This window comes from Nymphalis io, chromosome 14 (genome assembly GCF_905147045.1).
Source record: "Nymphalis io chromosome 14, ilAglIoxx1.1, whole genome shotgun sequence".
NCBI classification, from domain to species: Eukaryota; Metazoa; Arthropoda; class Insecta; order Lepidoptera; family Nymphalidae; genus Nymphalis; species Nymphalis io.
In genome coordinates, this window is record NC_065901.1 from 9,765,922 (window position 1) to 9,789,161 (window position 23,240).

The window sequence follows — 23,240 nt, forward strand, 5'->3', positions numbered from 1 at the left end:
ATAATAGAAGAATAGATTTCGGAAAAACTATTATTGCATTTTTGGCCCATATACTTTGCTTATAAATTATTACTACAGATCTGTAATTTTTGCAGTTCTTTTAACAGCTCTATCAATAAAACAATGGAATTAAAAGAAGCACTTGTTTTAAATATACATTATGTTTTATTTTAATGTAACATGATTCCAATGCTTTGTTCTATATTGTTTAAAAATAAACAACAATAGTTGTCAATTTGAAATATAATAATATAAAATAATTGTCATCAACAAAAATTTTTTATTTTAAATATAAATTTATGAATGAGGAACATTTCACAGAGGTTGTCCACTTGATAAATGTCAATCTTGTATCTAATTAGTTTACAGTAATAAATATTTGAAGTATAAATAAAAATCATTTTTTTTCTGTTTCTTTTATTATATTTAACTGTTAATAAGTCAAGATATATATATATATAAAATGTTTTGACATTAATATTTTTATTCTGGAATGGTCTTCCCTTTGTCGTAATTGGTCTACTGATAGATCACTTGATATTATTGTCATCACTAAAAAAGTAATCAATGAAATATGACGGAAGAGGAATTCCAATGCCATAAACTTGAAATATTAGGATAGGTTTTGTAAGAACCGTGATACAACATAGTTACTTATGTTGTAACAACGAGGAACAAGTCTTAAAATAGTTCGGTAGACCAATTATAGCCACTGCGAATGTACCAAAAATTGTTGCTGCTATACTCAACATCAGCATTTAGTATATTAATAATTGATTTGTTGTCAATACAAGTTATTTTACATATAAAAAATTTATCATGACTTCTTTAAACTAATAAAACATAGTTATAAATCTATTTTCAATGAAAACATTTGATCATTAAAAAATAGTTTTTACCTGTACTCCAGAATTTCATACAAATGCAATTTACATAATTTTATAAACCTATTTTTAACACATAGGACTTTTTAATTAAATAATGATAAAGCATTGACTGTTATGATCTCCATGATACAATATGAGACTTGAATTTTATTATTGAAATAAAAGATTATCATACACACTTAAGTTTTCTAACATTTCTGTAAACCAAACATGAGTTCAATTAGTTAGTATATCAAATATTGATAATAAATTCTGTTATAAACATTATAACATATGTATTTCAATGAAGTAATTGTGTAAAGTGCATGTACTTCATTTTACACAATCAATTGTAATGTTCCATAGAGATTTGTTACATTTATTAGTGAATTAGTTTAATTGAAAAGAAATAAATTGAAACTATATCAAGTTTATTAGAAATGAGTAATGTATGTTTGTAAACGGAGTATATACTAGATTATAAATAGCCTGCAAATGTCTTACTGTTAGGCTAAAGCACTCTTTCTGTGATGGAAAATATAACATATTATTCCACCTCACTGCTGCTGTGGACTGCTGGATGTACGCATATAAGAATATCTCAGGTTACTCCTAATTCTTTACAGAGTTAGACAAATACATTAAGAAACATGAAAATTCCGTTGTGCTCCAGTTTCAACGCAACCAGCTGTCAAGTTCCATGACTTACTGTTAAGCTTAACGTGTGGAGAGTACAAAGTATTAAGCTCCGTTTTAAAAACCAGTATAAACTAGACACCAAACAGAAAAATTGTCATAATACTGTAACAATCAGATGTTAATATCTTATATTACTGCTAACAATTCTCTTTCTTATCAGTTGTTTCTTATCAGTCATTGATGCGTCAGGGAAGTATTAGTCACAGCTATTAAATTAAAACAAAGTATTTATTGATGATGATGGTATTTTGGCATTTTTACTGTCTATTCTTAAAATATCTTGATATACATAGTTGAAATTGAACCTTGTATTATAATAATAATATCCATTAAAATAAACAATGAAAGTACTTAATAATAATATGATTAACAGTAAATCTGATTTGAAATTACCATTCCTGCAATAAAGCATACAAATAACTACACAATACTGCTAAAGCTAATTTTATTTAATTGTGAATGGTAGCCAACAAAGGCCACACTTGGTGAACAGGCTGTAAAGAGCATACTCTTTTAATAACATGGGTATCCAGCCAAAATAAGCATACAAAACAATTACTTTAATCTTTAGTACATGGGCCAATGATGCTGATTGAGAATTGATTAATTGTCATTGTTAAAGTTAATTGTAATCCCATTCCTTATAACATCAAGATACAATTTCAAGATTTTTCAACCTCTTTTTCTTCTTTGTTGTAATTACGCTCGCTCACTTAACCTTCGGAGCCCACGCTCATATAAGCGGTGCGAAAACCAAATTGGGCGCCCATCGTATCGCAAAAATTTACGAAGTGCCACACGTCACACTTAATGATCATTTGTTTCTTTAAACGCTTGAATTCATTGCTAGGCTAAGGCTTGATTCCCCTGTGAGGAGTAGGTGCGGATTACGTGGCAGAATTACAGTGCAGTTAGATGCTGGTTCGTACATGATGTTTTCTATCACAAATGAGCACGAGATGAATTATGAACACAAGTTCATCACATGAAAATTCAGTGGTGCTTGTCTAGGTAGGTCATTTCGGCTCTTATGTTGATGATAAGCAGTAAAATACCTCAGATTAGTTATCAGTTCTTACAAAGACAGACACTCACAAAGCCTTGTCACGATTGAAGATTGCATTTCTGAAATATTGAACTTAACGTCTCGTATGGATGTTCATTTTCTGTTCTAATAAAACTTTATTTCCGTTTTTTTTTAATAAAAAATGTTTTATTTTAATTTTCTTACAAACAAATCATGCGATGGTGACCTTAATCCATTGACATTATAATCAGTATCGTTTTCATTGACCCATAAGTATGTTACAACACGGGCTCAATTCATTCTAATACAGTGCAATACAAAGTAACGATGGTACCGATACGAATACGGCTACTTTTATATCCTAAGAAAAAGGATCCTTTTGGAATTCACGTTAGAAAAACCAGAAGATAGCTGTCGACGTCGGCATGGGTGAGGTCTGAAATGTTGCCATATGCATTATTGTTGCTTCATTTTGTTGCTTTCCATAACACGATCGTTACAAATCGAAGTTCATTGTAACAATTATATGATATCAACGCACTTTCTCCTATTATATGACGAGTATTAACGACGTATAGGCCTTGCCGAATAGATATTATTGTAAACGAAATCGAACGTAAATTGAATATTTCAAGTTTAAAATATATACATATATATATTTAATATAAACGTGTAAAATCACGGGTGTCGATTTTGTGTATCCCATTCTTGAACTAATTTGTACAGAAGTTAAAATATTCCTTTCTCCACGCTAAATCATTAATTGACTTATTTAACATACCTATGTAATTGTACATATATGTAGAATCGACATTCCGAATCGGTGGCGGTCTTAGAATTAAAATATAAAATTAAAGAATATACTAAATATAAAATTAAAAGACGATTCAAAAGTACTTGGAAGAGCCTTCGTGAATAGTTTTTTTTTTAGGGCTTTCGGCACCATTGTTTATGTTATAATGTATACGTAAAAACTATATTGTAAATAATATAGTTATTTGCAAGGTCGTTAAAGTGTAAATATAGTTACAGTAGAAGGTATTTGTTATGAATCACCATAAATGGACAGCTAAGCCATATGTGTCTTATCAACTCTGTTTTAGTATATTGCATGTTTATAAACAGCTATTGGTTTATTTAAAACATACCTACAATTTATTTTAATAACATATTTTTAGACAATGTTGCACAATCACTTTAAAACTCGCATACATTATAAAAAAAGAACATAGATTATAAAGAAGAAAATAGTAACGTAGAACAACGTTTCACGTGATTTTCGCCAAAAAAATGTATGGCAATATATAATTTAATGGTAAAGCTTTGTGCAAGCTCGTCTGGGTAGGTACTATCCACTCATCAGATATTCTACCGCAAAACAGCAGTACTGGGTATTGTTGTGTTCCGGTTTAAAGGGTGAGCGAGCCAGTGTAATTACAGGCACAATGGACATAACATCTTAACGTTATGAATATTTACATAAATCATTAGAATCGTTGTCGATTTCTTAACACCGGAAAACAAAAACCTAACATTTCGCAATGTAATAAACAAAGAGAATCACAGCAATGAACGGACTTCCTTTTTAGTAATCCTTTATTTTGCCTGCAACTAGTCGACGGCCTCACCGGTTCAGCCGCCGTATTAGTCGCGGACGTTCTTCCGGTTTCTCAGCGTGTTTTGTTTTCGTGTCTCAATTACTGTCTCATTGATTTTTTATACATTAAACTAACAAATATATTCGTAACAAATTCGCTTTGATATACATTTTTTTCCTATTAAGCGTGACGAATTTATATGTACTTGATACTCATATGGTTTTTGTTTGTTAAATATACTTATTAATATTAAATTATATTATAGTTTGTCTGGTTAGTACTCATTTATATTTCTATACTAAAAACTTACGTCAGTTTTGTATTTCTCGACAGTCGTATGTTCAAAATTTAATTTATAAGTTGTTTTGTGATTCGCATATGGCGCCAAATATTTTTGTTTTAATTTATGGTTGTGTACAATTTAATCGTGACTTACCTGGCCTTTGCCTTCCAAGTATAAATTAAAAAAAAAATGGTTTATACTGTTAAGTGCGTAAGACAAAAAATCTACTCTTCATTCATAATCAGCTTTGGTTGATCATAATTAGACGCTAGGGCTTCACGAGACAGCTCAGCTGCTTTGCTCAATAGAACGCGATATTGACATCGAAGATTCTAATTCCGTCCTTGTCCTAAATATCAGTTTGAGGGCGATTAATACTCTGAGCAGAGACAGGGAATTTGCAGCAAAGTTTTAATCCTCTTATGTAACATTGTTATGCGATCTGAATACAGCCTTGTGGTTTGAGCCAAGACTCGGGAGTCATGGAATTTATTAATTATAATTGTAGAAATATATAACTAAAATAATTCATATTGATTATAAATGTTTTTTTTCTACGCATATCGTAAATAAACCAAAGCTTAATCGTTTATATTTGTAATTTTGTTTAATATATTTTGTGTATCAATGTTCGGTAATATTGTAATTTGAATAGCGTTCGCTTTGTATATTTCCGGATCGTAATTTTTTCTTCGGCTACTTTAACATAATAAGCTATATCTTAAAAAATGTATAACACATAAACAATGGTATAGAGTGTATCCGTCCGAAAACTATAAACTTATATGACAGCAGTTTCATAGCAATTGTTTTAGTAGTTTTTACGTCAAATCTGGATTAAAAAAAAAAACAAGAAAACTTCTTTATAATATTAGTATGAAGCGTTTATATTAAGTAAGTATATTTATAGAATAGGAAGGTGGACGAGCATATGGGCCACCTGATGGTAAGTGGTCACCAAACGCCCTTAGACATTGGCATTCTAAGAAATGTCAACCATCGCTTATAGCCAATGCGCCACCAACCTTGGGAACTAAGATTTTATGTCCCTTGTGCCTGTAATTGCACTGGCTCACTCACCCTTCAAACCGGAACACAACAATATCAAGTATTGCTGTTTTGCGGTAGAATATCTGATGAGTATTATTGTGGTACTGCTGGTAAGGCTCTGTGCAAAGGTGGGTGTAAGCTGTCTGAGTATATACCACTAACGTATGACTCATTCGATTTGAACATAAATACTGTTATATACCTTTGTACTGAACAAAAGTATATAACATCTTAGATTCCATAATTGGTGGTTCATTGATATAAGAATGGCTTAATACCGTATTAATTTTTTGAGGTGACTTAACATCGCTAAGGAGCATTTACAAAACTACCTTTGAAACAGAATAAGATACCAAAATGAATATGTTTAGTATACGAGAGACTATGTATAATTTATTTCAAAATAATTTTTAACATTTCTTTTGTATTCCGTAACCCTAATCCGTAACTGCCTGTGAATGTCCCACTGCTCGGCTAAAGGCCTCCTCTCCCTTTTTGAAGAGAAGTAACAGTACAGTAACAGCCTGTAAATGTCCCACTGCTGGGCTAAGGCCTCCTCTCCCTTTTTTGAGGAGAAGGTTTGGAGCTTATTCCACCACGCTGCTCCAGTGCGGGTTGGTGGAATACACATGTGGCAGAATTTTCGTGAAATTATACACATGCAGGTTTCCTCACGATGTTTTCCTTCACCGTACAGCACGAGATTACAAATTAAGCACATGAATATTCAGCGGTGCTTGCCCGGGTTTGAACCCACGATAATCGGTTAAGATTTACGCGTTCTTACCACTGGGCCATCTCGGCTTTCTTATTCTTCTTTTGTATTAGTAGTTGTTTATTTGCCGGAAAATATGTCTTTAATCTTTTTCTTGAATTTTGTACGTGACGTGACTATTCTATTTTTAATTTTGTTACGTTATATATAAATGTCTGTACAGATAAAAAAATATACAAAATGAAGTCTACAACCTTAATAAATGTATGTTTTAAATGGCGCAGAGCTATTTTCTTATTTAATATAACACTTAAAGTTGCTGAACAAATTACGAAACTCCATCCAGACATCTCATTTAAGCTTGACACAGAAAAGTATATTTGTTTGGAGCGTGTTTTAACTACTTTTGATATTTGGTTTGATGATGTCCTCAGAGAGCTCAGTTTCATTTAATAATGTAACGAAATGTGCTACATTCGAGATATTATTTTATAATATTTGACATAAAGTATTTTGATAACATATTTATAAAGTTTTATATAATTTATGTTATTTTAATCAGCTATGTAGTTTAACAAATGGGTTAACCTGATTATAAATAGTCACCTCAAAGCTCATAGACATTGGCACTGTAAGAAATGTCACCAAACTTGGGAACTAAGATGTTATACCTTGTATTAGCAGTTACACTGGCTCACCCACAACGGGAACAGAACCATATTAAGTTTTGCTGTTTGCCAGTAGAACGTGATCAGTGAGTAATACTTACCCTCGTCAAAAATATATTTATTTTAAAAGTATTTTTATGTACTTATATATAACACGACCTGTCATATTTTTCATATAGCGGTGAAGGAAAATATCGTAAGGATACGAACAGATATCCAACAGTCAACAGAGTAGAGCAAATCCTTCTTTTTGACAATAGAAATGGCGTCACAGCAGTTATTATTAAACGTTCTAGCTGCCCGACCCGACTTCGTACGGGTAAAATTCACACCTCCCATTCCCTTTAAAATTCAAATTTCCTGTTCCAATTTCAATCCACTTTCAGCGTTAACCTACGTTATAAAATAAAACTATGTTCCGAATTTCAGCTTCCTATACTCGGACAGTTAGAACAAGTTCCATAACAATGCGACCTTTAAAAACCACCAGCATAAAATAAATATATCGAAATAACTATAAGATATTCACATCAGTTACTCTTTCTAAATGAAAATGCATGAAAATCGGCGAATATTAACCCCCTGTTTTTGTTATCTATACATACATGTTTAAATTTGAAAGTTTATTACCTGATTTTCAGTATAATGTATGTGCGATCGTTCGGTATCAACATTCATGAGGCAGTTCTTGGCAGTTATCATTTTCACGCTTAAATGAGCTTAAACAATGATATATTTCGAGGCACTCAGCCGAGATGAAATATTGTCCTTAAAGATGTCATTTTACGATTTCCCAATATAAATTCTGATGTTATGTTTTACAAACATTTATTTAAATTTAATTTTATTGAATATAATATAATTTAATAATTAATATGTTTAGATCAAATCTTCCTATTGAATTTGAAAGCAATAACGCTTAACCAATTTTGTTTGTCCTGATTCTAATTGTCATAAAATAATGAGTAGTTTTTAAAAATGTTTTTGTTTTTTGACAGTTATACATTCGATTTTATCTTAATTTCTAAACCGTATAATATTAAAATTCATTTAACTTAATATATTATAATATTATATAATATAATTTACTACCTTAGAATATATATCCTGAGACATTCACACACGGCCATCTGATCCCAAACTAAGCAAAGCTTGTACTATGGAAAGCAGACAACTGATATAATACATATATTACTTTTCTTTTCTAAAAACATACTTAAATAGATAATTATACCCAGACTCAGGACAAAAAGTTATGTTCATGCACATAAATATATATAGTAAATTTTATTTTATATTACTGACAGACAGACATTTAAATACTAATAAAACTGACAACATAGGAGCACGTCGTAAACTTTATTTGAGAAGCAGGCTTACAAATATACTTCCGACGTCTAGGGCTTTAATATTGTCTGATTAAATTAAAAAAATAATGCCTATTATTAATTATATAGGTTAGATTTAAAATTAAAAAGTAATTTTAGATTAGTACATACAGATGTAACAAAAAAAGATGTAAAATATATATCCCATCAATTACAAAGTCTCATCTCAATAAATATGTGGGTTGAGTATCTAGTATTAACGGTTTAAAACGAGCACAATACTCATTTTTATTTATAAACACTAGACACGGTTTCGAATTTCCGCCTACATTATAAAACGTTTCCTTTGAAGTTATCATTTGTTCACGCCCAGACGCTGTGATGCGACCCTTATAAGGTTTCCTTTAAGACCTCATGTTTTACATAACATACTTTTAACCGACATCTAGGTCCTGCGCGGTTACCATATTGGACATAACTACGTAGCTAAATAAATTGGTTTTTGTGCTTGTGTCGCCACTCGCCATACTCGTTTGACGATTACTGAGGGTATAATTAGCAAGGGTATAATTGAGGAACCACCGTTGGCAGCGTCGTAAGAGTTCTTTTATATAGTATAGGTAGGCGAACGAGCATATGGGCCACCTGATGGTGAGTGGTCACCAACGCCTATAGACATTGGCATTGTAAGAAATGTTAACCGTCGCTTACATCACTAAGGGAGCTAAAATGTTATGTCCCTTATTCCTGTAATTACACTGGCTCACTCACTTCTCTTCAAACTGGAACACAACAATACCAAGTACTGCTGTTTTTCGGTAGGATATCTGATGAGCTGGTGGTACCTACCCAGACGAGCTTGCACAAAGCCTTAAGACCAGAGATCGTTCGTAAATATTACCAAATATACGCACTAAGAACTAACCAGAGTTTGTTTATCGGATAATAATATCCATTGGTTCTCATTATTTAATAATCAATATTTTCTTATAATACGCGCACAGCAAACTATAAAACAATACATAATATTTAATAACTTAACGAAAAATTAAAATAATTTCTTAACAAAGTAATAAAGTAACCCTAAATTTCTCAGAACGCTACTGCCAATGACCCCATATGTATACTGTAAAAATTCATAGCCACGAACGATGAAAATTTCCACAACAGCGCTTTTAATATTCAAATCTTTCTACACTGTTAAAATATTGTCATTAAAATTTAAAACAACCACGACACAATGAGCTTCCGCTCTAATAAAAATATTGTAAAGACCCAAACTGATACTAAATCTGAGAGGTCAATGTAACTGGTCAATGTAACTCTAACGTCTTATAATTAAACTTGCCACGCTATTTTAAACTTTGTGTAGGAGTATTATGTGTCATCGTTGCATGCGTGTTTATTTCTTAATTTTCATGGACCATTTTGGCAACGAACGCTGTAAACATTATAAGGGGCCAAAAATTTAAGGACATATTTCTGAGTATAATTTAAAATAATAGGATTTGTTGATTGATACTCGTTTCGCTTAATAAAATTAAATCTTAACAATTATTGTTTCTACGAATACTTATACTTACTAGTCTTTTGTCCAATTTCATGAAGTAACTGACTTCAATGCTTGAACTAGAGGTCGTCCACCATTTCGTGCGACAAATATTTTCAATAAAAAAAAATAAGTAAAAGTAACAGTTTCTTCAGTTTAAAAAAATATGTAAGTTCATTTAAGTGAATAATTTTAGGACTTAAATACGATATACGTGATGTGTGGCAGTAAAAGTGGCGCAAGTCACATATTAACCCCTTGGAATTTTGTCTTTCCACGTAAAAGGAAATATAGAAACAGTGGTTATGCCTGTAACAAAGGAAAGGATTTTTATTTTATTTTCATATTTTTAAGTTTTTTTTTTAATTTTATTTCGTTGTTTCAGGGTTCATCATGGTGATGGAAGCCAATCCCATTGGTGACAATCACACAGATGGTAAATGATTTTTCTTAAACTACTTAACATGCTATTTTAATTTCTATTAATCATAATTTTTTATTGAATTTCTATTATTTTAAATTATATACTATTTTTTATATTTAAAAAAAAATGGAAAATTAATTTTTCCAAAATTAAATAAGTGTATATGATTATTTTATGTATTTTTATACAAGTACTATTAAATATTAAAATCAGAAATTTTAAGAACATAACAATGAAATCATGCCAGTAATAGCAGACATACATACAAGATTGTATTATAAACATTTAATCTAACTAGAAAATTAACCTAGATTAATCTTGTAACGAATGGAGGCCGAAATTTTGCCGCAAACCTTCAAACATTCATTAGCTTCCACTCATTCGGAATGTAAAATTTTGAACACGTTTAAATTATAGTTCTTTGTGTTTTATATACGTAACATTATAACTGAATTTTCCCTAAAGTTACAAATTTTCACTGCTGTTGTTAATGCGTTTTAATATAGTTATATTAAGGAAAGTCCGTAGGTTTCCTCAAACGTGTTAGTATTCCTCGAGAAATAACCTTTATCTATGAGTAATCGGGTTAGTTAATAATATTATATACATTAAGAATAATTTAATAAACATAAAAAACGTTTTCTATGATAAACGTATTTTTTTGAAGAGCAAAATATAAGTCGGTTATATCGTGTATTGCGTCGAGGAAAAGTATATAAGGATAATATATATAAGTACAAAAAATGTTATATATAAATATTTACAAGGCCTCAACTGTATATATTTTTCTTTTGTAATGCATTAAAATATTGTTATACAATTTTAAATGAAATTACCTTCGAAATATAAGCTTAAATATTTTAAATACACCGAAGTGCAAACATTTTTCTTTTTTTAAATGGACTAAATAATATTAAAAATTATTTAACAGGATTATTAGTTTTTCGATTAGCGCTGAGATATTAACACATATTTACTGCTTTGTAATACAACATATATAGATTAGATAAAGAAAACTATTTAATTTAAGCAGAAACCAAGTATGTATACATATTATATGTATACATAATTATACATCTATTTATAAAGTAATTATATAAATTAAAAAAAAACGCCCTTACTCTGATTATTATGACGTCCTAAAATCTAACTAACATTATACAAATTAATATATCAAAAGTTTGTTTATACCTGCACTAAAATCTTTTAACTATGATTGAGAGCTTTATCTTAATAACTAGTGTTCGCCCGCATGTTAGAGATGTTATAAAAAAGTAGCCTCTATACTTCCTCGGCCTTCTAGCTTACTTCATACCAAATTTCATCAAAATCGGTTCAGTGTTCTAGCCGTGAAAGCAGAGCTACTTTCGCAGTTATAATATTTGATAGATAAGTTATGAAGTTTAAAATCTGATCGGAGTTTGTAACGAAACCACATACAACTAACAGTCAACTAACGCAATCATATTATGTGAGTTTGTATAACATTACTGATCGTGAGAATAGACCGTCTATTACCGAAATAAAAACGCGTACCCTCAATTCGCCCACGGAGACCGACCGTCCTAAATATTAACATGTGATATCTAAATATATCAAGGCGACTCATTTGCACGCATTGTTTTATTTCGTTAGTCCATGACAAACAGTTTCCGCCAGCGATGTTGTTGTTTGTTTTTTTTTTTTTTTAATATTTATTTAAGCTATATTAATGTATATCTATACTCTATACAACACAGACAACACAAACGGACAACAGAAACGAGTCGATTTTGTTTGTTTGTAATGGATAAACTCAAAATCAACTAGTTCTTTTTTAAAAATTCTTTCTCATATGGTACGCTACAGTATCATCGAGTAACATGGGCTTTTTTGAAAAACTTTGGAGAATAAATTATGCCTACGTAATAGTCCACCTTGGACTGTAAATATACTGGCTCACTCTTCGAACCGGAACACAACAATACCTTTCAGCTCTACCACAAGTGGTAACCATATAACCATAATTGTTCAACCAGGACGAATTCGGTTACACTGTAACAGACATACATAATAAAAATTATCATGGATGATATCTCAAAATTTTTAATAAAGATCCACAACTATCATTCGTATTATCAAATATGTTTGTTATGTTCTTTAGAAGATGACATGGTCGAGATGATTGTTATAAACATTGATTTAGATCTTACGTTTTAATAACATCGTTAAAATTATTTTGAGAATTGAAAGCATGTGTTTATATAATAATATCGTTTATATATTAACTTATTTATTTATTACTGTTTAAATAAATTACAATGATCATGTTCCTATGCTCTGATTACGGTCAATGCGGTCATTCTTAATAGCTAATGTGTGAGCGAACACTGGTGCAATATCTATTCCGTCACTCACATAGTTCGATTGGATGGCAATCCGACACGACTAGAGAAATCAGTCACAACACTGCTAACTTAATGCTGCTAGTGAGCATAAAAACTAGGAAAAATTTAATTATATTTTTTGCTTACCGGGGTTTGTACACGACTTCGAGACTTTAGCAGCAGCTTCATAAGTTAGCCACTACTAGACAGGCGGTTAAATTACAATATCAATAAACCTAAATTCCTTTTCCCAGTATTCGCAGATATAAATAAATTCTCTAAACAGTACTAATCGGGATTACGAAATGGCATAATCTACATAAATTTCCGCAAAATTATATTATCAAGTACAATTGTCACGAAGGTTGTCTTATTCGCGGAATACAGTTGAAAAGTTCATAACTACCCATCTACTTTCATAAGCATTTCGATGAATTATTTTTTAAACGGGTATATCATTTCAATTAATTAAATGCTACTTCCATTTGTTACAATCACGATTATGTATGTATCAAATGAAAAAGTTATATTAAAGTTCGTAAGTTGTTATTATAATTACCAAAAAGAAGACCAATTTGTTGAAAATGTTGCAGCTGTTGCATCCTGTTTTATCACGTTTTTTAAAGCAAGCAGCTGAACAATGTGGCGTCCAAATTTAACTATAATATGTTACTTTTGGTATTTTAATAAATATATTCACTCACTTCTCCTACGAATTTAGGACAAAAACAATAAGTACAAGCTATTTTAAATATACAATACAATATTAAACCAATATACCAATTTAATTCAAGAACTTCAAAAGTTTTTCGGTGAAGCTTACCGGTTATTAACCGGTTCAAACTGATATTGAGACTGTTACACTAAGAATACACATGTTTGCGAAAATATAAATAAAATTGTTATTATTGAACCGTTTGGGCTTTGCCGTTTTATAAAGAGATTTTCATTAATTTTATGCATACTTATAATTTGTATCAATTTATACAATAGTAGCCGGAATATTGACTCAATCCATGTTGTCTTAATTAATGAAAACCATTCAAGCGTAGCCGTGAGCAAGGGCTAAGCTTTGAGTAAAATTATGTAACGCAGTACGCATGCGCACTGAACCGTACGTCTGTTCACGTCAATCGCATCCGGCCCTCGCTTCATTGCTTCCATTGTCTTCCATCAAAGCCCCATGCAAATGAATTTCATTTAATAGGACTAAATATTTATATTTGGAAAACCTTTTTTTAACGCTGGAAAAACTCATTACGCGTTTCTCCCAAGGAAAAAGTGGGGGGGTTCTTGTGGGATGTAGGATCGTGGACGATCGATGCGCCAAGTGCGCCCTGAACATCGGAATACCCACTAAAAAACCAGCAGTAACCTTTCCGTCTTAACGAGGAGCGCCACGGGATTGCTTGCGCATGCTTCGATGATGTGTGGAAAACCTGTGATTCAGTAAAAACACTTCATTAATCACCCGTGATATGTTGACAAACAACTTATGGTGATATACTATTTTGATGCGTGTATTATGGTAATGTTGTAATTATTTTGGTCAATGTCGCATATCACTTTTGACATTTCATGACCGATTCTGCGGTGAGTCTCGAGTTTTTTCTTAGTTCTTACGGAATAGCGCTGCTGTATCCATAGCGCTGTTCGAATGTGATATGATGCTCATTTATAAAGTTGAGTGAAATTGTTAGTAACAAGAAATTTACGTAAAAGGATCATTTTACTGTATCCTTTAATAATACGTGAAATAATGTAACAGCCCTTAAATGTCTCGGGTTCTAGTGTCGCGGTTTTGGAAATTTTACTAAGCAAGATTTTTATCAGCTACTCCGGATTTACTTACGTTGTTTAAAAATATCTTTATTTAAAAATGATCAAATATAATAAACACTTACGACTAATTTGGTGATTAAAATGATATAAAAAAATAGCGTAACTACAACCAACGACCTGCGTTTAAGATCCACGCTTATGAGCCATCTCGGTCGGCTTTACACAATAATAACTGTAATGCTACTGAACTAATGCCTCCTCCCCATGTGATCAGGAGATCTTTCCAATATAATGCTTCAATAAGGGTTAATGAATATGGCAGTTTCCCAAGTGACAATTTATTCAGAGGTTATTATATATAATGCCGTAATCTTCGTTTAAAAATCACATATTCTAACCACTTAGTAATTTCGACTTTATATAAACAGAACGTTTTGTTTATATTTCACAAAACAAGGACACGGTATTATATTCTATAACGTTCAATAAGTGCTAGTTATGTATTTTCAATGCATATGACTTACTGACTTATTTAAAAACATCTAGAATTACAAATCGCATACGATGCGTCGATGTACAATGACGAGTGTTTTGGCACGAGCAGGCGTCTTATAATAATATTTTGAAGTCATGTTTGAACAACGCAACGCGTAATGGAGGCAGAAATAAAAATATCTACCATTATAGGTATGGTATGGGGAAGATGAATCACGAACGGTCGTGTCACAGGTTGCATTAATTGGCGTCTGCTAACCTGAATTCTTTTCATGTTCCTATTTCTAACATTAATATTCCGTTTCTAGGTAAACATTACAGGTATTAGAATTGAAATTTGGGTCAATTTGTATATAAAGATGGATGTTGTATTTGAGATTCGTTTGAGACTTTGACACTGTTTGATCATGAAAGTTTAAATATTTGTATTTTTGATGGAGATTTATTTTGTACTATTCACACTGTTGAAGTAATAACCACAAGCGCTAACTAATACTGCTGCAAACCCTGATGTCCTGTATTCAAGCTAGGAGTATATAAAGACTGACTGACTAAATGACTTAAAAGAGTTATTGGGTTTTCCCGTCGAGAAAAGCTTCAGTAGCAGCCCGAAGGGAAGTAGGCAGTGATTACACGGGTGTGAGGGAATTGTGTTTGCGCACACACTTGTGACCTGTGACGTCCTGCGTAGTTGGCTAGTCTCACACGAATGGCCGTGGTCGAAGTCGGTTAGTAGGACATCACAACAAACTGAAAGCAACAATTATAATATAAAATATTGCTCATTCGGCTATGAAAAGTTTCATTTTCAATCTGGTATCGAAATATAAACTAACATACGAGTATGTCTATTTACGAATTAAATTAAAACTATTACTAGAATACGCAGTGTCATTCGGGATGATGTAAGGATTCAGGGGATTACCCCATCTAAATCTGTTTTGGCATTTAAAAATTATGATGGAATAAAGAAAATAAGAAAAAAGCCGAGATGGCCCAGTGGTAAGAACGCGTGAATCTTAACCGATGATCGTGGGTTCAAACCCGGGCAAGCACCACTGAATTTTCATGTGCTTAATTTGTGATTATAATTCATCTCGTGCTTTACGGTGAAGGAAAACATCGTGAGGAAACCTGCATGTGTCTAATTTCACTGAAATTCTGCCACATGTGAATTCTACCAACCCGCATTGGAGCAGCGTGGTGGAATAAGCTCCAAACCTTCTCATCAAAAAGAGGAGAGGAGGCCTTTAGCCCAGCAGTGGGACATTCACAGGCTGTTACGGTTACGGTAAAGAAACTCAAACACACATATACATACATAGAAACATGTACATATATATAGTCTCTATACGTTACCGTTTTGGTAGTCTTGTGAAAAGTGTCATTAGTTGTCACATTTCTTGTTGTTTAGCGGGTGATTAGCAAAACACTGATTTCGCTCTTTCTGTCATTATTGACATTCGAAAGAAGACCCAGCATTGATTGGCCGTACTAGACTGGGGTCCAATTCTACTAATATATATCGATTTAGATACGATCCCGTTTCTATTCCAATCTAACTTTAACTATTCTATATTTATTCGGCACCGATATGATGTTAATATACCGTGACACCGTCGTGTTAAACTCAAACTTAATTGTTAGCTTTTATGCCCCATATTCGATAATTCAATTATAGAAAAACGGATAAACGGCAACGATCACGCTTCGATTCGATCGCGATAAAGAATTTATTAGTACAATTGGTTCACGTTTCCATTGGTCACTGAAGGGCTGGTTCATTGTTCCCACAGAATCAAAATTCTTGATTAAAAGCTGCTAGCATTCTTGCCAGCACTCCAAGCGGTCATGTATTTTATAGTAGCTATTTTTATTTTTGATCTTTATTTACACATTTATTCAATATAAATAGTCAATGTAAATAAATGTTTTTAATTGTTTTTTTTTTTTTTATATTGTAGACAATGAATACTATTTTTAATTAACTGCATGGATATTGATGTAATTGAAAGTAATTTCGTCTTTATTTCTTTTTAGAGCGAGTCCATAGCACATCGCTACGTCCGAGAGCAGGCGGCGATGTGATTCCAGAACATTCTGTGGGAACACTCGACCTAAACATGTCATATTCAGCGCCCTCGAACTTAGTGCTGACGCCGGCACCCGAATGTAAGTGATACTGATGGCATAATTAATATACTGATGATATAATCAATTACTCGGACCTTTTCTTTTCCTCATATATATAAATGACCTGCCTTTTCTTATAGGGAACAAACATGACATAGTTTTGTTTGCTAATGATACCTCTTTAGTTGTTAAAATTAAAAGGAAACAAGTACAGTATGATGATGTAAACAATGCTATCTCTGATAACGAGAAAACAAAAATTGTAAAATTTAGTACAAAATGTAACAAATGTAAAAGCTGATGTACTTATCAATGGGGATTTGAATGGTCCAGTTGAGTTTACTACCTTCGTTGGCCTTACAGTAGATGCCAAGTTGCATGGGGGAGCCATATTGACGGATTGGCGAGTAGACTAAGTTCAGCGGCTTTTGCGCTTAAAAAAATAAGATTGTTCACCGACGTTGATACGGCCCGCCTTGTATATTTTAGTCATTTTACAGTATCATGTCTTACAGCATTGTACTGTGGAGTAATCAATACGATATTTGTGGCGCATATAACCTAAGACAGAAATTTAAAGAAATTAAAATATTAACTGTTGCTTCTCAATACATATTATGTAATGTTATGTATGTACGGAAAATTATTATTTATTTTGTGAGGAAATGTGATACTCATAACATTGGTACAAGTCACAAACACAAATTAAGTACTCCCGTTACTCGAGTGCATAGTCAGTAACTCTTTTATTGGGCGATGTATACGGTTCTACAACAGGATCCTAGAAAGCATTCAAAATGCCTCAGTCGCTAAATTAAAAAAAATTGTAAAGGATCGCTTGTGTTGTTTTTATACAAATAATGAATTTATGGATGATAACACACCTTGGGAATGAGACGATCGCCGTATGGTTATTTCTCTCATTTTTTTTTTGTAAATGAAACATGATACATGTAAAAAAAAACCCGCTGAGTTTCTTTCGTCGGTTCTTTCCAGGGCTGGGTGATTCTTTTCCGAACCGGTGGTAGTTTCTGATCTGACTAACAATAAGCAAATGTAATACTTTTTTTATGTATTTCAAGAAACGATTTATTTTTCTTACTTAAGTAAAGTACAAATTCATTGCTTTGTATATGTTAAATATAAGGAACTTCTTTTTTTATTATAATGGACCGTTTATGAGTTTTGCTAAAACGTGTTTTTCAAGTTAGCGATAGCGATTAATGTCCGCCACCCCCTGAGATGTCAAAAATATGTTTACACTAAACTCTTTGTCTATACACACTGTCTGTCTTTGATATCTTTTGTACCAGTGCATCGATTTGGCATAAAGCAAGTTTAAAACCCAAGGTAGGACAGTAACGGTAACAGCCTGTTAATGTTCCACTGCTGGGCTAAGGCCTCCTCTCCCTTTCGAGTAGAAGGTTTGGAGCTTATTCTACCACGCTGCTCCAATGCGGGTTGGTAGAATACACATGTGACACAATTTCAATGAAATTAGACACATGCAGGTTTCCTTACGATATTTTCCTTCACCGTCAAGCACGAGATGAATTATAAACACAAATTAAGTACATGAACATTCAGTGGTGCTTGCCCGGATTTGCACCCACGATCATCGGTTAAGATTCACGCGTTCTGACCACTAGGCCATCTCGGCTAGGCAAGGAAGGAAGTGGCTCTATTTTATTTCTTACCTCTCCTATTTCGCGGGTGAAGTCGCTGGCGAAAACTAGAATATGAAAATATAATTGAGAACTAACCCATATAAAAATCGTTTAGTAGTATTTTTTGTAAAGCCAGACGGGCAGAAATTATAAATACGTTGAAATCCTACAATTTGAAATTATTTAATTAAAATCCTTCATTTTATTATATCATCAGGTCGCAAACTCTCCCGAGGTATATCAAGGGCGACGGACAACGAGGGGCTGGTATGGGCGTTAAGAAGTAATACAGACCCGGAACCGAACACACTTACCTCCGACCACATTCTCCTACTGCCGGATATATCAGTATACCCGCCAGATTTTAGGTAAGATAAAAAAATATTTTGTTATTTGGAATTGGCATTATAAACAAGTTTCAAACATAATTATTTTATTGTTAAAAAAAAAAAATTAATAAATTGTTAAAATATGCAAATTACTTCCGTTTTTAGCCAACTTCAAAAGAGAAAGATCAATTAAAATTTTTGGTATACCTTTAAATTCAGCAAAGTGAAGTAAGGCAAACCTATTTAAATAACTCAAAATTAACTGATTAAGTATTTTATATATTTAAATAACAAAAATTCAACGTATACTTTTAACTTCCCTTCTATGCTTTCCTTACTTGTAATTGGAAAGGTAAAAGATATTTATTATTTAACTTCACTATTTACTAGGTGGTAGCTTTGTACAAGCCCGCTGGGTGGGTACCACCCACTCATCAGATATTTCACCGCTAAACAGCAATACTTAGTGAGTCAGCCAGTGTACAGGCACAAGGGACATAACATCTTCGTGCCCAAGGTTGGTGGCATTGGCGATGTAAGGAATGGTTAATATTTGTTGTGGTGACCACTTAACATCAAGTGACCGATTTACCCATCCGCCTATAACATAAAAATAAAATAAAATCGTATCTTCAAAGTGAATACAGGAAAATTATCCTAAACTTAATCGGAAAGACATCACACACATTAATCGGAAAGACGCACACAAACAGCTAGAAAGGCCAAATAAATGCTTTATTACAAATCGTTAATTGGTCATAACAATATACTTTAGGTTTTCAAAATAATGTCCTTTATTGACGCTTAATAAAAATAACACACGGATTATTTTTTGGATATATTCAATTTTTTTTATATAAATTACACTTTAAAGTCAAGGCGACATGCCTATACAACTACCGTGCTATACATTTTTAATCATACCCAATAGAATATAATTATATATAGGAATAATATATATATTCCCTCTTTCAATCGGAGTAGGAATGAAGGTAAACCGTAGATTTACAAATTGCACACGATTGTCTAATTGTTCTGCTGTATTACGCACTATAAACAGTTCTTGATTAATTTACCTTTATAATACAACACTATTCCACTTAACTAGTTATACAGTAACAGTCTGTGAGTGTCCCACAGCTGGGCTAAGGCCTCTCCGTTTTCGAGAAGAAGGTTTAAAGCTTATTCCACCACGCTGCTCCAATGTGGGTTGGTTAACTAGTTATAACCACATTAATTTAACTTTCGAAGTTCCGATTACAACTTCGCGGACATAGAAAATGCAATTTTTTCGCGACTTCATAGTGAATATCAGATTATTCAAGATCTCGACTAATGATATCGCGTCATCTGATGTCGGCGTCAAAGTTGTTTATTTGAGTTCTTTTTTTAGACATTTTTCACACACGGCCATCTGATCCCAAATTAAGCTTGTACTTTCCTCTTATGGTTGGAATAGGCTTTATATATATAATTATAATCATTGGTGCAGGCCTTCGTCCAGTAAGCGCCACGGTAGCATGCGAAAGCGCTCCTCGTTAAGACGGAAAGGAAACCAGCGGTACGCTGGTTTTTTAGTGGGTATTCCGATGTTCGGGGCGCACTCGGCGCCTTGGACACTGGCGTGCCCCACATACGCCCCCACTGTTCCCATGGGGGAAACTGGTAATGCGTTTTTCCAGCGTTAAAAAAAGGCCTTCGTCCAGTAATGGACGTTGTTCGGTTGATATGCTGATGAGTATGATGATATAGAGGAAATAAACAAAGTTCAAATATCACATATTCATTCAAATACATTTTGAATCATCGAAGTTTGTTACTAAAATAAGCGGCTTATTCAGATATTCCCACTTAGTTTTCCTACGGATATAGTCGTATGTATTTCGTTTATAGCCAGCATTTTTCTTGGCCCCTCGAACAAGTCGCCGTGACATTGCGTTTGCAGCACGTGTCTCGGCAATATGCCAATCCACCTAACAACAGGGATGTCGATTTGTCTTAACTATCGGCATATGGTCGATAGTTATTTAGTTTTCGTTTGAGATGAGAAAAATATATTAATTATTCTGTTTCGAACATTTTTTTGTACTCTTATTCACATTTTATCGATAACGCTTGTCAAGGGCTAGAAAAAAAGTCAAATGTAAAGACTAGTTCCATGACTTCGTCCGCGTGTACGTGGCACGGGGTGTTAGGTACCCTATGAACTTGTCTATTGAAGCGTGAAAGAAAGTATAACAAACAAACACAAAAAAAATAAATAAAATAATTCGATACTAAGTTATTTATATCACTTGCCGATACTAAAATTGATATATAAACTTATTATTCGTAGATTAATTAAATATTTTTGTTAAATCTGTATATCCCTTTATAGATAAATAACAACATTAATAACAGCTGTTATTTTGATAATTCCAAAAAATCCTAGGTGCAATTAAATATTTTACAAATAGTCGCTTTCGTCGTAGAAACAGGTGCGAGTATCATCCAAACCAATTTTATTGTAATATTGTATTGTAATTTTATTTTAATGGTTTGCTCTGTGATCATTAGTGATCCCGATAATTTAATCGTGACGATCAATTCGTTTCTTATTTAATAATCTTTTAGGAGAATACACCCATTGGAATAAATATAAATATGTTTATATTGATTTGGTATTCGATTAAGTAAACCATTCGTTGTTGCCCAACCCTATCTAACACGCTACACATTACACCAATTTTCAGTCATTGATCCCTTACAAACCATTCACTCTTTTAACCTTTTGTAACGTGATTTTTGAACTTGGAATTTATGGTCATTAAAAAAAATACCGACACGCAAAACCTTTTAGTCGAGTTTTGTTGCTTTAGTGTTAAAGGTACACGATTCATTAATCTTCTTTTTTTATTTTAAATTTTATAAAGATTTATTTCATAGGCATCAGACATATACGCATTAAACATGTATAATTTCAATTTAATAAATATAATTAAACAAAAAAAAAGTTACGTCAAAGGAAGTTTCAGTTTTAATTTTTTTTTCAACTTTTGAAAAGCAATAGAATTCCACCATACATCCTACGCAATTAAAAAAAACAATTTAGATTAGGACGATACAAAATAATATACGATATTATAACTCATTACAATGAATGACACAGTCTTGGGTATAGCATATTATATTCATGCATATATAGCATTTATTTATATCGCATAAAATATTTAGTCTAAAAAAATGTACCTTCTACATTATTGGAAATATGTGATTACTACGCTAACGACATATTAAAAAAAAATTATCTCAAATTATAACATTACATTTATATTTCAAGGGTTCTTCTTTTATGTATTTTGTTAAAGAATGCAGTGGAAAGTTAATGAAATATATATATATATATATATATATATATATATATATTTCATTAACTTCGTATTCGTATATATATATATATATTTATATATATATATATATATATATAAATGTACACTAATAAAATTATACCAATATTGACCAGATTTTTTTCTAAACGATATAGGTTTATTAGATTTTAATATATATATATTTTAATTATGTCATATATCGTATGTATTTAAATAAATTTGTTTTGTTTATTTTCAGGATATTTATCGAAAAGGATCTTCTCGAAACAGCCACACTCGTAACATTAGAGTCGGCCAGTATATTGAACTGGTGGCGTCACGGTCGCGTCCCGGGAGCTCCCCGGCTGTTGCCGCTAGCGACGTCTGGCGATGGCAACTGTTTGCCTCACGCGGCCTCGTTAGCTGCTTACGGGTTCCACGATCGACTTCTCGCGCTACGAACGAAGGTGCAAGCTTTGTTATCGGGCGAGGGAGGTGATGTACTTACAAGTAAGTTTATTAATTGTAACCATATATGTACATGATTCAAAATTTCGTAAGAATATAATTCATAATTTTTGTGTCTTATTCTTCCAATTTTTTCTTCTGTGATGTATTTTTATATATTTAGCTTTTTTATATATTTATTTTGATTTTTTAAAAATAAAACACCAAATCATACAAATTCATGTAAATTACTCACTGATTTACTGTTAAAATCACAATTGTACAATACAAATCGCAAGTTGCTCAGTATATAGTAAATAAATATCCTGGGACATTGTTCACACACGGCCATCTGATCCCAAATTAAGCTTGTACAAAGCTTGTGCTATGGAAATCAGACAACTGATATACTACATATACTACTTTTCTTTTGTAAATACATATTTATATAGATAATTACACCCAGA

The 23,240-nt window shown here is 32.3% G+C and overlaps 1 protein-coding gene across 1 annotated transcript in view; it reads left to right on the plus strand.

Moving 5' to 3' along the window:
* Positions 1-23,240, plus strand: part of LOC126773228 (OTU domain-containing protein 7B-like) — a 29,875-nt gene that overhangs the window by 553 nt on the left and 6,082 nt on the right. The window contains exons 2-5 of the mRNA XM_050493982.1: positions 10,169-10,219; positions 16,891-17,022; positions 18,868-19,018; positions 22,586-22,836. Coding sequence (XP_050349939.1) covers positions 10,177-10,219; positions 16,891-17,022; positions 18,868-19,018; positions 22,586-22,836 — 577 coding nt within the window. The 5' untranslated portion in view covers positions 10,169-10,176. The remainder of the gene's footprint in view (positions 1-10,168; positions 10,220-16,890; positions 17,023-18,867; positions 19,019-22,585; positions 22,837-23,240) is intronic.